We start from the raw sequence: 14417 nt of genomic DNA, 5'->3' as shown, positions 1-14417 counted from the left end.
GAAATCACAACAGGAGGCCTTCCGCCAAGATGGCCCTCAAAAAGAAAAAGGAAAAAACAAAAACGGTAGACCGTCTTCTCGGTTAATATAAAAATGAGCATCTCCTGAGTTTCATTTTCAGTCGTTCCCTGGCATGCAGCTAGCGGAATTTTCTTTGCATGCCAATTCGACTGCTGGCCACCAAATGGGCTTTTCCCCAAAGGCATGTATAGGGCTGCGATATCTGATTGTTTGACGGGCATGTAGACAAAATGATGCTAAAACAGTTTGACGGGCGATATCTGATCGTTTGACGGGCATGTAGACAAAATGATGTCGACATTTTTTCCACGCGACCAAGTCCATCATAGAAACTAGATTTTGATGAATTTTACTGTTTTCAGTTCAATAAAAAAGAGCATTTCTCTACCCAACCCTAGAAAGGGTGATAGAATACTTTAAATATCATGAGGTCATGAGAAGCGATTGAGTGTATCATTTGATGGGAAATGGGTTTCTATGTTGGTTTTCTCACATGCTTGCCTCATGTTTGAGATTTTCTGATGGTGGTAAAACTTCAGCGAAGAAATACCACAATGTATTGAGAGAGAGAGAGAGAGAGAGAGAGAGAGAGAGAGAGGGGGGGGGGGGGAAGAGAGTATGCTAAAAGTAGCCCTTTCATGCAGGCAATTGTGTGCCAAACTGGTTATGTGCATATGCAAGGAAATTGTGTACATGGGCTTATAATGACCAGAATACCCCTGTCTAAGTGAAAAAGAAGGTTTTTAAAATGATAAAAAAGGGGTTAGTGTTGGCTTGATTGGTTTATCATATCTAGCATTGCAGGAAGATATTCCAACCGTAGATATATGTAATTCTCATGTTTTCAGTACCACTTGTGGGTACGGCCATTGGATGCTCGATAGTAAGAAAAGGTCACATTTGCTCATTACTCTTTCCAATGGATGGAGGTGGAGTGGATCTTAAATTTCAATGGCCAGGGAAGAGGTCCTGAAAAGTGAGTTAAAACAAGTTGACTCTTTGGAGTCATTTGGCTAATAAAACGGTTATGTACCATTTTATAAATCTGCCCAAAAAGTTGAAAAGCACTCATATTTTGGTTCATCGTATATATATATATATATGTATATATATATATATATATCCTAGTTAGTAGTGTAAAAATGTGAGCATAAAAAAACCTTTGTGCAAATTAATATTCTTGCAATTAATAGAAGTGGCATTTACTATAAATTTCAATTACAGAAGGAGAGGTCCCAAAAATGGGTTGACAAGGTTAGAGACCTTGAGAAAAGATGACCTTGGTTATATGCATCGTATTGGCTTTTCAGTATGGTTTGGTTAATGACAAAAATATCTCCTATTAACGTTGAAAAAGAAAAAAATTTTGTAGAGACAAAATGAAAATAGAAAAAAGTAAAGAAACTGTAAAATATTCCTTTTTAGAAAGTTACCAATATTTTCCATCTGCTGTTAAGGTGTATATAAGCTGCGTGCACAATGGCGCATGCAAGTAGTTCTGGAGAAAAGCTATATCCGTTGCATTATTGGCCACTGGATATCCATAAAATAGAGATGAGCAAGCCTGCAAGTAAAAGCAAAAATTTACAATAAAATATGCATGAAGAAGAAAGCTCAAGCGAGTCCCCATGGTTTTGCCAAGGCCACCGCAGGTGAAGGATCGGAAAGGGTTTACGGCCTGGTTCAGTGCAGGGGCGACGTTGATCAGGAGACCTGCAACTTATGCATCTCTACTTCCACCGACCAAGTCATCCATCCATACTGTGGCACCTCATTGGATGCAATCATATGGTATGAAAAGTGCCAGCTCCACTACTCCAAGACCGACTTCTTTGGTCGCCTAAACATCAAAAATTCTCGTAATTCATCTACCGGTCGCAAAGCGAAGGATCCTAAAGCCTTGTATGACAAGTTGGCAAGCCTGCTGAAGAGTGACCTCACTTCTGAAGCGACAAGAGAGCCTTGAGGGACAATGTTTGCTATGGGAGAGTTGCCGTATACAAACCTAGTGATGATATACGGGCTGGTGCAGTGCACGGGGGACACCAGCCTCAATGATTGCAAGGAATGTTTGAATAGCACAATCTCCCAGATTCAATCGGCTTGCGACGATGCGGAAGGCTGTGAAATTGTCACAGGAAGTAGCCGTGTAAGGTATGATAACTGGCTCTTTTATGGTACCACTACCACTCCAACCCCATCTCCTCCAGCACCGCCATCAAACACTATGCCAGGCTAGTCTCTCTCTTTCTCCGTCTCTCTTAACTTTGGGGATCTATTCCTCTCTCGTTCTATAACTTTGGGGATATCTTCTTCCCAGGATAATTAAGTTCTCATTCTCTCTCACTCTCATGGCATCACAGGGCCCGGCAATATTATAATCCAAAAAGCAATTGTGGTTTTGATTGCGGTTCTCGTGATTACATGTGCCATTTGTGGGTTTTGCTGGTGGAAGAGAGAGTTTTGTTGCTTAAGAAGTTGAGTGGATTGCCGGGGATGGGAGAAAAGGCGGCTTCGGAACAACAAGGTTGGTAGAAACAAGAATGACTTTTCTTTGCACGTCATTAATTACACGTGGTCGCCAATGTATGTGGTGAATTAATTACACGGTGGGTCCCCGTGTTTGTGGAGATAGAACGTTTGCTTGTCTCAACTCTTTTGTGATCAATCAACAAATTTATGAAACAGTAACAAACTGTTCTCATCATCCAAACTCTCCTTAAATTCATCCAAACTCTCCTTAAATTTAATACATGGTCATGGTCGGTATCTCTCTCCCAGCCTGTTAACAGTTCCAACAGTTATGTTCCTCCTACCCAAAGTCGACATATTAATGTGATTTCATAAAATATTTTTAAAATTGAAGGCTTCAACGTTGTCAAATTATGATAAATTCCTTTTTTCGTTATCATAGGTGGATTATATATATATATATATATATATATATATGCCGAGAAGTTCAACGGCTGTTTGCTAATCTGGTCTTTTTTTTTTGCTGAGCTTCAAATTCAACCGTACAACTGAACGCAAATTGCCCATCAAACTTTGAGAATCAAAATCGACACGTTACACTATTTGAACTTAACAGGGTCTAAAATCACATGTGCCTGCAACGGATTGGACGACTACTTAAATGTTTCAATATTTCGACCTCGATTTTGATGTTGGATTCTTGGGAAGATAGATATAATCCTAAATGGCAGGATTTACCTTGTCTTGCTCGATGATTGGCACCCAGACCACTAACCAGTTTACCTTGTGGTTTACATGTGGAGTTCTTCTCTTCAGCTTTTAGGAGAGAAGATCCGATGGACGGACCAACATTCGACCTGGCCACTACCAGATCTGCCACCAACAATTTTGCACTCAGAAATAAGCTTGGGGAAGGAGGATTTGGTGCAGTTTACAGGGTATATATTCACAACTCCTTTTACTTTCCTTCTGTTTGAACAATGCAGCATATGAATATGTGAGGAAGCATCAGTCAGGAAATGAGAGGGAGGGAGAATGAGCTGCCACTGAAACCAAGTTACTAAGGTTGCTAATTTCCTTCACTAACCATCGGTTTGTCAGGGCCAACTACTGGATGGTCTAGAAATAGCTGTGAAGAGGCTGTCATGAAATACTGGGCATGGCCCAAAGCAATTCGACAATGAGGTGCAGACACTCACTAAACTTCAACACAAAAATCTTGTCCGACTTTTAAGAGGATTTATGGAAGGTGAAGAGAAGATACTCATCTATGAATACGTGCCCAATGGTAGTCTGGACAATTTTCTCTTCGGTAAGCTGGTTTCATTTTCTCCTTGTTATGTTTTTTCTCCATAGGGATGGTTTTGAAGGTTTAGTGGTGGGAGCATAGGTGTTACGAGAAGGTGGCAGGGATATTTTTCACTAGGAAGTGCATGTCCGAAACTATGACCCTTTACAGTGTGGGGATGTCAATGGATAGTATTCCTATACTTTATCATATTTGCAGCGAATTCCCTGGATTTATTGCATAGAGAATTCATTCCTTTAGCCAACTTATAGAGGCTTCATCTCTACTGACAGAGCCAGTAAGAGTCTATCAGGGAAGTATTTGTTGTGGACCTCTTTGTCGAGAACCGTCCCTTTTCCTTTCCGTTTGCAGCTTCTGTTATCTTTCCGGAACAGCCCTATATTGACAAAGGTGGCGGTCCCAACTTCCAGCAGAATATTTTCACATCCAATAAACCTTCTTTCTTGAATGACCAAAACTGTTCCATGGATGTTATCACATACTCCTTTTGATGTATAGCAATGAAAATCAAATTGGGGGAAATCAACGGCTAACAACCTGCCCGATTATATGTTTTAAAATTCATGATTGCACATCCAAAAAATGAGACAAGGCATGATATACAACCGCAAAGGCTGTCTATCTATACCACCATTTGATTGAGTAACAAGTGTTGCTCTTCAGAAACAGAGCACACTGGTCCTCTCTCTCTCTCTCTCTATATATATATATATATATATAATTTGTTGTCCGTTAAATTGTTTGTATTTTATTTTTTAATTGTTATATAACATTATTGTAAAGGATAAGCGCAAGATGCCTTTATTCATTGTTTTGCATTCAAAGGAGAACCAACAAAGCATATGCAGTTGGATGGGCAGTATGTTCCAAGCTCATAAATGGCACAGCCAGAGGAGTAATGTATCTTCATGAAGATTCTCGCCTGAGAATTGTTCACAGGGATCTGAAAGCAAGCAACATTTTATTAGATACAGACATGAACCCCATGATCTCAGATTTTGGCACTGCGAAGATCTTTGATGCAGACCAAACACAAACCGATACACTTGAGGTTATGGGAACTCGGTAAGTTGGTTGTTGCTTGTTGCCGCAATTTCTACTACTGCCTTTGCAAAATTCAGATCGTATAGTAGGTTAGCTAGGTAATCTAAATCATGGAAGTGTGCTCATACGCCCACTTTGTTCAATCAGTTCCAACAAAAAACTGGGTTACTATGAGATGGCCTGAACTGTAACTCACCTGAGAACAGGCATACATATTAGATCCCAACCTGCTCGTTAGTTTGCTTCAGATAGACACCTAAAAAGGCTATAATTTATAATACAAGATACTAAGATTCCTAACCTTTTCATTCGGAATTGATATGAGCTTGTTCCCAAGTCATATCCTCATTAAAGTTTTTCTTATACATTTACCTTCAAAGAACTTGTGTTTTGTAGGTTCTACCCAAGTTCCAGAGTTGTCCATATTACCAGGTGCAATGGCCTAGCCGAAAAATTGTTTCGAACATGATGTTGATATGGGCTTAATGGAGGATGATCCTATTAACCTATAACAAATGATAAGGAGTCTAAATCTCATAAGTGGATAGATGACATGAATGAGGAAATAAAGTCCATGATGGATAATGACGAATGCAACGTTGTTCCCTTGCTTGAAAGTGTGAAACCCATTGGTTGTAAATGAATTTTTAAAACCAATGGGGATTCATTAGGAAACATCGAAAGGTATAAGGCACATCTTGTCACAAAGGGCTTTACTCAAAAGGAATGCATTGATTATATAGAGACTTTCTCTCCAGTTTCGTCGAAAGACTCGTTCAGGACCATAATGGCACTTGTGGCTCATTTTGACTTTGAGCTGCATCAGATGGATGTAAAGACATTGTTTCTAAATGGAGACATTGATGAAATGACATATATGGTGCAACCAGAAAACTTTGTTTTAGGGGATGCAAAGAAAATGGTTTGCAAACTCAAGAAATCCATCTTTGAGCTAAAGTAAGTTTCCCAATTTCATGAAGTTATAGTTTCATTTGGTTTCGAGACTAATATGGTTGATGAATATGTATACCAAAAGTTCAGTGGAGGTAAATTTATCATTTTGGTTTTGTATGTCGATGATATATTGCTGGCAAGTACTGGTGTGAGTATATTGCATGAAACTAATAAATTTTTGTCAACAAAGTTTGACATGAAGGATCTTAATAATGCATCTTTTATATTGGGGATCCAGATATTTTGAGATCATTCTCAGGGTATTCTTGGATTATCACAAAAGACCTACATTGATAAGGTGCTTAAGCAATATGACATGAAAGATTGTAAAGCAGGAGATACTCCAGTTGCTAAAGGGGACAAGTTTAGTCTCAAACAGTACCGTAAAAGTGAACACGAATCTAAAGAAATGGAAAGGATTCCCTATTCATCTGTCGTGGGAAGCCTTATGTATGCTCAGGTTTGTACTCGTCCGGATATTACATTTATCGTTAGAATGTTAGGTAGATACTTAAGTAATCCTGATATGAATCATTGGAAAGCAACCAAATGAGTATTGAGGTACTTACAAAGAACAAAAGATTTTATGCTCACATATAAGAAGTCAGACCAGTTGGAGAGCATTGGGTATTCAGATTCTGACTTTGCCAGGTGCCAAGATAGTCGCAAGTCTACTTCAGGCTATGTATTTGTATTGGTATCCTAAAAAAGTGTTAAATAGACACTTGTAGCTACTTCAACCACGGCAGCAGAATTCATAGCACGTTACGAGGCATCCAATCATGGTTTGTGGTTGCGGAATTTTGTCACGGGGCTGCGCATTATAAATGGTGTAGAGAGACCACTAAGGTTATTGTGTGACAATAATTCAGCAGTCATGTATTCTAATAACAACCGCAGTTTGTCAAAGTCGAAGCACATCGACATTAAGTTTTTGGCTGTTAAAGATAGGATACAGAATCGTCAGGTGTCTTTAGAGCATATTGGGACAAACTTTATGATTACAAATCTTCTTACTAAGGGTTTAACTTCTAAGGTCTTTCATGAACATGTTGTTCGTATGGGGTTTACCTTTGGATGATGTGCTGGTTTAGTGGGAGTTTGTATTTTGTTTGCTCTTATGTATGGACACATATTCAGTTTTCTGCAGAATAAAGTTTAAAGATCTTTGATTCAATTTTGTGTTTGTTTTTTATCTCCATAAGGTTTTTAAAGTAGGACCAGTTGAAAATAGACATGTTGTAATCACATTACATGTAATTCTCATGCAATACATCCATATCAGATCTAGGTCATTAATTGTGTAAATATTTGTGACCATTGAAGGTTTAGCTAATTTTAATATAGCGAAAACTGCTTTGGTTCTTTGTTGATATGATCATAGACGAGATTGGTAAAAATGACGTTTAATAAGATAGCACTTATGAGCTCTTAAGGTTTTATGTAATGTTTGAATGTATAAAGACATATTTGGCCCAAGTGGGAGATTGTAAGGATCATTTGGTGGGCCGACATATGTCAATGAGAAATTTCAGATATTATGGCTGTCATAATGTAAATAACCGCTTAAGTGATTGCATTTTGAGATATTACGTCATTTTATATGGCATGGGGTATTATATAATGTATAGATACCTGTACATAATTACGATTCTTTGATGGGTTGAATCCGTAATTGCTCTTGATATAAAATGGTAGTGGTCCCTAGGGTCGTGAAACGGTTGCTTGAAACATTGGTTTCTAAGGTTGTCTCTTCTCTATCTGAGAGAGACCGTGCGCCACACAGACCCTAGAAGATCCTACTGCGATATACCATCTGTGTCATTCAGATGGATTCAGGTACGTTTTCGCTATAGTTAAGGTTTCGATTCAATGATTTAGCATGAACATGATCCTGTTTTGGGCATATTTATTTTGTGTATGCATGAGGGAAATCTCCCCATCATTACTATTAACTTGTCCAAGTCATGTAGGATGGCTAGATAATCTTAATCATGGAAATCTGCATTTTGTGCCCACTTTGTTCAATCAATTGCAACAAAAAATTGGGTTACCATGAGATGGCACGAACTGTAACTGACCTCAGAGCAAGCATACACATTAGATCCCAACCTGCTTGTTATTTTGCTTAAGATAGGCACCTAAAAAGCCTATAATCTAGAATACAGGACACTAACAAGATTCCTCAAATTGTCATTCAGAATTTGTATGAGCAAGTCGTTTCCTCAATAAATTTTTTGCTATACATTTACCTTCTACCAGTGTCTTTTTATCCATATTACCAGCTGTGATGGCCCAGCCAAAAAATTGATTTGAACATTTGTTCTCATGGATCCTAACTTATTCCTTGTATGTTTCAATTTAATTCCTATTGGAGCAACAAACGATCGACAACTAGCATAGATGAGCAGCAATCCTTTCGGCAATGCTCATTACAAAAGTTTCCACACCTGAATCATGTAATGGTCTCCTCTTCCCTACTAAAGTTGCACCTAATGCATTTACCTGAAAGCGAACTTGCTCGTGAACTTAAGAAGAAAGCAGATTCGCTTGTAGCTTTAATAGTTTTTGTTTTTTTTTCAGATTTTCATCTTTTTCTGCAGTGGATATATGGCACCTGAGTATCTTCTTGAAGGAAGGGTGTTAGTAAAGATAGATGTTTACAGCTTTGGTATTTTGCTGCTGGAGATGATAAGGGGAAAGAACAATTTCTCCTTAATCCAACAAGAGACTGATGAAAATCTATTAAATTATGTAAGTGACTAGCATTGTTTTTGTGCCTCTAGTAGGCACATTTTGTTTATTACTGGAATTATTGTTTAAATTGCATAAACATACAAATGTAATTTTGGATTTGCTTTCTTTGTTGATCTTGTGCACCCAATAAAGCTCTCCGCCATATAGGTAAAACTGTTGTCCATTCCCAGTAAATAATCCAAACATTGTTGTTTTGGTCTAGGTATGGAGACTTTGGGGGGAAGACAAGGCTCTGCAAGTTGTGGATCACATATTGGAAGGAACATGTGACAACGATGAGATATTAAGATGCATCCATATTGGCCTGCTATGTGTTCAAGAAGATGCATCAAGCAGGCCCAAAATATCCAAGGTTGTTCCGGTCCTTGAAAACGGCTCCTTGATCTTTCCATCCCATTTGCCTCCTGCCCCCTCTACCTGGAAAATCAGAAACCTTTCTTTGGGAGCACAAACGAGCTCAACTATATCAGGTACTGGTTCAGAGCTTGGTTCACGTCCTTACTGAAGATTTGAACTACTCACGTGAGGAGGAAGTAGAGATTGTAATTTGTTCTCTACCTTTCAATGTATCATTTGAATTGTTCCTTTGGCGTATGAGCTTTGAACTTCTTGGTTAGTTTGCTGCAGATGTGTTTTTTGTTTGTAATTGTTGTCAAGATGTGGAGATGCCTCCATATATACATGAGTTATGATTTAATGTTGTGCAGTATAATGTCTAACCTTATATTCCTCTGATGAAGAGATCAATGTATACCTTATCATTGTCATAGGGGGTTTTGATGTATATTTATGTTTCAGTTCAATGAAATGAGTACTTCCCTACCCAATCTTTTTCAATATTTACCACAGAGATGGAAAGTAAGTTTCTCACTTGGCGGGAAGTGGTTACTGTGCATTTGCCACAAGCTTTCATGTGAAAGTACATTGGACTGATATGTCAAAGGAAGATGTCATCTGGGACGACAACTCGATTCCAAGCAGGAAAGCTAAGCAACACGTAATTAGTCAAGCCATCCAAGTCCATTGTAAATAATAGTTAATTAGTTTTACATCTTTTGTTTGTTATGTGCCAGTATGACAAGTAGACAGAACATTGGAAATTTCCTCATAAAGAGAATCGAGATTTTGGGATTATTATTGTAAATGAGTGAAAAGGGGACCGTTATGTTTTGTATTCCTACTTGATGATGTTACCATTACACTTTGAAATGTACAAGCAAGTTACATGTCTCTCCAGACTCCTTGGAGGAGGAGGGGGTGACAGTTTACCTGTATATGAATCCTTGTTCTGCTAGCCAGCTAACCAAGGTAAAGTAAAGTGACCCTGCTTATAACCTCCAGTTTGTCTTATAATTACAAGAAAACTATTGCTCTTAAATTTTGTATTGGAACTTCTTGTTTCTCTTGTGCAATAGCTGACTTCTTGTCATCATGTAAAGAAATTCACAGACATCATTTTAAATAGAGATTGGACGTTGAAATGGTGATGGGTTGGACCTTTTTTAATTGTGATTTTGGTGGATTCCTGGGATGAATTTAGAATGCATTTTTTAAGGGCACGTTTTATTCATCATTTGAAATCAGCAAAGATTAATTAGTTGAGTTTGCCCAAGTGAATTCTTGCTTTCCTTTCCTTCCTTTTCTTTCTTTCCATTTGTTTTCTGTCCTGTTCAATTTTGTTGTTTTGTTCACATACTTTTATACTGTCGAATTTATTTGAGCTTGTTTAGTTTTAGTTAGATCTTTTTACACATATTTTTTGTTTGGTTTTTCAACTAGGACATTGAATGTCATGTGCTGTTTCACTTGCCGATTCAATTAAACCGTGAAATCGACCAATGCTCCAAAATTGATGGTTCGGTCATATTCTAACAATTGATTTTTACAGTATTACTTTAAAAGAGATGCGGGTGAGTCATGGTAAGATGCTTGTGCAGATGGGTGCTGGCAAGCGGCATGGTGGGGCTAACTAGCTAGTTTTACACTAATTTGACGTACAGGTGGGTTTGAGTGAAACTCTTTAACCCTAAGTGGACTTGTGTCCTCTTGGTGTGTGGACCAAGGAGGCCGACCCTACGTACTCGATTGATTGATAACGATGACATTTTCTGACAGCCAGGCACCAGAGTGAAGTTCACTAAATTATTGCAAACCGGTCTGTGAAGTAGTCAGTACTCACTGTCCATGAAAGCGCTAGGACAAGGCAGTCGATAGAGGCTGCGGAACCGAGAGCGTAGACGCAACGCATCTGTTGGTCAGTTGCGCATGAAGACTTTCAAAACCACAGTGTATACTTTGCTCACCAAAGACTAAAAACTAGTTAAAATATGAAGAGGCTCCCATGAAAGATGGGCCTCTTTTGAGAATCATCCTCCTTCTCCAATTAGGTTGGTGCAAAAAATATAGAGTCAAAGTCAAGGCAGACCGAGTACGCCGTCCCGACAAATCCTACAGCGATGTTCAAAACGCAAGGAAACATATGATTAATGCTCATAGTGGCCTGTTCAACCACTCTATGTACGGGCGCTAGCAAGTTATGACTGATGTTTTTGTGATTCACGGCGAATGTATTCATCTAATTATGTTAAACAAGGACATCACCAAGTTAAAATGCAGCCGAAAGCAGACTTGAACGTTTAGGTGGAAGCTTGACTTTTTTTTTACTGGATGGTAGGGTTCCCTACTGACTCGAAAGCTTCGGCTTTGTAAGGCTCCCTACTCACTCGAAAGCTTAGGCTTTTCGGTGGGGCTCCATTTCTCACTCCAAATGTATGAATCAAACACTTGTCTTTCATTGTCATCTTTTCCTTGCTAGATAGTATTGTTCAATTAATCATGATTGCTTGTCATCAAATAGATTGGGTCAACTTTTTGTTTGATTATAATTAGTCTTAAAACACGTGAATAAGCCTGGACACCAGGCTGAACTGCCGCGGGGTACCCGGTACCCATCCCTAGTCGAGCCTAGGCCTGGACCTGGAAAAACGAGACCCGGGCCTGCCCCGGGTGGGCCCAATAAGCCCAGATCGGGTCCAATAATGATTTTTAAAAATTTTTATATATATATTTATAATATTTTATTACAATTTATTTATTTTCCTGTACTATTTTATATTAAAAATATTTTTTAATGTAATCATGCCGAACCTGGGCAGGGATTTTGAGCTTGGGTTTTTCGAGTGGGGTTGGGCCCGAGCCCGAGTTTTAGATGTCGGGCCGGCCTGAGCCCCACTCGTTATCAGGTTGGGCCGAACTGGGCCGACTCGTTATCAGGCTGGGCCGAACCGGGCCCGACCAATGCATGCTTATGCGTGAACTTGACGCTTTCCCCCTTTCCTTGGTTTTTTTTATTTAAAATGGATACAAGATAAGTTAAAAGTATGAAAAAGAAAGTTAACGACCTAAGGTTAAACAAAGTAAATATTTGAAGCCACATTTCTGAAAAGTTAGGTTGATCTTCCCTAATGAATAGAAAACCACAGCCTTTGAGGTTTGTTGAAATTTGTTTTTTAGCGAATGACCTGCCTTTTCTAGAATGATATAGAGTGACATAATAAATGGTAAACCATTGGGAAAAAAAGCACGCACCATTCCGAAAAATATATATAGATATATATTTTAGCATTTAGATGCATGCATATAGGTTGAACATCATGTGGGGCTATAGGAAAGGTGAAACTATAATGAGATTTTTGCTTTTTTATCCAATTGTTTCAAATTTTAATGGTCAGAATTTTACTGTTATCTAGCTTTCTGAGCATTGCGAAACTTAAACAGGGACCGGAAATAGTGACGCGAATTTTTGGACAAGGGGATGCTTGTCTTCTTCAAGCGTCTATATGATGCCGCTTTTGTTACCTTAGTCAATTCCAGCTAGAGGCTCCATAAGGTGGACAACTTCGGGTGCTATAATTGTAACGAAGTTCAGTTTTGTTGGTTTGGTTCCTTCGTTGACATTTCTGTGAATACCTTGCACCATTTATTGCCATTTTTATTGGCATCTACCATGACTTGTTTTAGATGCAGTATGATGCTAGAGGTTGTTGACATATTTAGGTAGTAGGGTAAGTAACAAATTTGCCTTGTCAAACACTTGAGTGACATCTATAACTTTTTTCAGCTAACCTATTTTTTCAAGTAATTTAACTGCAGCGCGACATTCTAAGGAGGAAAGATCCCATGTGCTAACTAGACCATTCTTCACAATCGGTCTCCTCACACCCCAAACTAACACCCCAAACTAAGACAGACGATTGTTTAACTTCCTTTTTGGCATTGATTTGGTCTAAAAAATTTTTGTTTAATATATATAAACAATTTGAAAATTTTTCTTTTGACCTTGTTAAAATTCTGAAACTATGGCTAATTAACCCTTGCGACAAAAAAATTTCTGGTTTCGCCCTTGCCTGCTTGATAAAAAGTCAAAGCTCCTCGGCGGAGAGTATGTTCTCCAGGAATCCCTAGATAGATGGAATAGAGCTGGTTTACTCTGTAATGGTGCTGGTGGGTGCTGCAAGTTGAGGCCATGGACCTCCCGACCCTAATCGATTGATTGGAAACATTGCATTTGTGGACCTTTTTTAATAGCATAGCACTGGAGTGAGTAAAGTTCACTGAATGTAACCCAGTCTGTGCCGTAGTCGGTACTAGAAGCAGGGGAACGTAGACGCGTTTGTGGTCATTAGCGCATGGGGACTTTTAAGAACCACATTTTCTCCAACACCTAATCACCAAGAGAAAAACTAGTCAAAAAAATATGAAGAGGCCCACAAGAAAAATGGGACTCTTTTGAGAAGCACCCTTCTCCTTTAAGTAAGTTGGTGTCAATGAATACGAAGTCAAGTTAAATCATGGCAGACCCAAGTTGGTCGTCCCGACAAATCCTCCAGCGATGTTAAAAGAATATTCGTATTTTTATCTGAATGTTATCTGGTCAAATTTATTTCCTGAGTAGATGGTCCTGTTTAGTTAATCGTATCTCTGACATATCTGATTGCTGCTCATCAAATGGGATTGCTACACATCAGGGCTTTATATTTGTTAGCAGTAACCTTTTCTCTTACAAAATGCTAGTCTATAAGCTTGTCCTAGCATAGAATTTTGGATGTGCAGTTAGATGAGTTGCTCCGAGGTTATCACACCGTAGGGTAGGAATTTTAGCAGATTGAATTCCGAGTTCTTCAAGCAAATGCTGGACCCATAATCCTTCCATTGTCTGTTGTTTACTTTTTATATTAAGCCATATAAAGTTCTTTTGAGTTTGCAAATGTGATATGGGTACCTTCTATCTTCAAAAACTGGAAGTTGTTGCATGTAGACATCTTCATGTAATTGTTCATGAAGAAAACATTATTTACATCATGCTGGTGTATATCTCATCCTTTACTGACTGGAATAAATAAAACCATTCTAATAGCTGTGGGTTTAATCACAGGGCTATAGGTCTCAAAGTAGTCTACTCCCTGTTGTTGGCTGTACACTTTAATGGCCAAGTGAGCTTTGTATCTTGCAATAGTCCCATCTACATTCCTTTTAATTTTAAAAACCACCATCAACATCCAACAATATTGCTTGACAGTTATGCAAGTACAAGCTCCCAAGTATTGTGTTTGATCAAGGCATCATATTCTTCTCTCATAGCATTTTTCCACTTTGGATTGGAATTTGGAGACAACTTGAGAGAGTTCAGATGGCTCACACTCATCATCAGTCACCAAGTTCATTATGGTGACATTAAAACAATGAGGTGACGTGACATAGACTTTAAGTTGTTGATCTAGTAACCATAGGGTGCATCCTCTGTGGAACACTAGGAACAATAGGGATGGTTGATGTTTCATTGCCACCATTAGAATTTGGA

At 38.6% G+C, this 14417-nt stretch overlaps 1 protein-coding gene and 1 long non-coding RNA gene across 2 annotated transcripts; both read left to right on the top strand.

The window, feature by feature from the left end:
• The first annotated feature begins 2537 nt into the window (after nt 1-2537).
• LOC116266593 (uncharacterized) lies at nt 2538-3712 on the top strand. Its single transcript, XR_004175407.2, has 3 exons — nt 2538-2548; nt 3310-3431; nt 3595-3712. It is a non-coding gene; the product is annotated as an uncharacterized LOC116266593 (long non-coding RNA).
• A 988-nt stretch (nt 3713-4700) lies between these two features.
• On the top strand, nt 4701-9062 carry LOC116266728 (cysteine-rich receptor-like protein kinase 6). Its single transcript, XM_031648036.1, has 3 exons — nt 4701-4867; nt 8404-8554; nt 8760-9062. Exons 1-3 carry the CDS (start codon nt 4701-4703, stop codon nt 9060-9062), a joined length of 621 nt encoding a protein of 206 aa, XP_031503896.1.
• The last annotated feature ends 5355 nt before the right edge of the window (nt 9063-14417 follow it).

The sequence above is a fragment of the Nymphaea colorata genome, chromosome 13 (genome assembly GCF_008831285.2).
Source record: "Nymphaea colorata isolate Beijing-Zhang1983 chromosome 13, ASM883128v2, whole genome shotgun sequence".
Lineage (NCBI taxonomy): Eukaryota > Viridiplantae > Streptophyta > Magnoliopsida > Nymphaeales > Nymphaeaceae > Nymphaea > Nymphaea colorata.
This window is presented reverse-complemented; position numbering and strand designations above follow the sequence as displayed.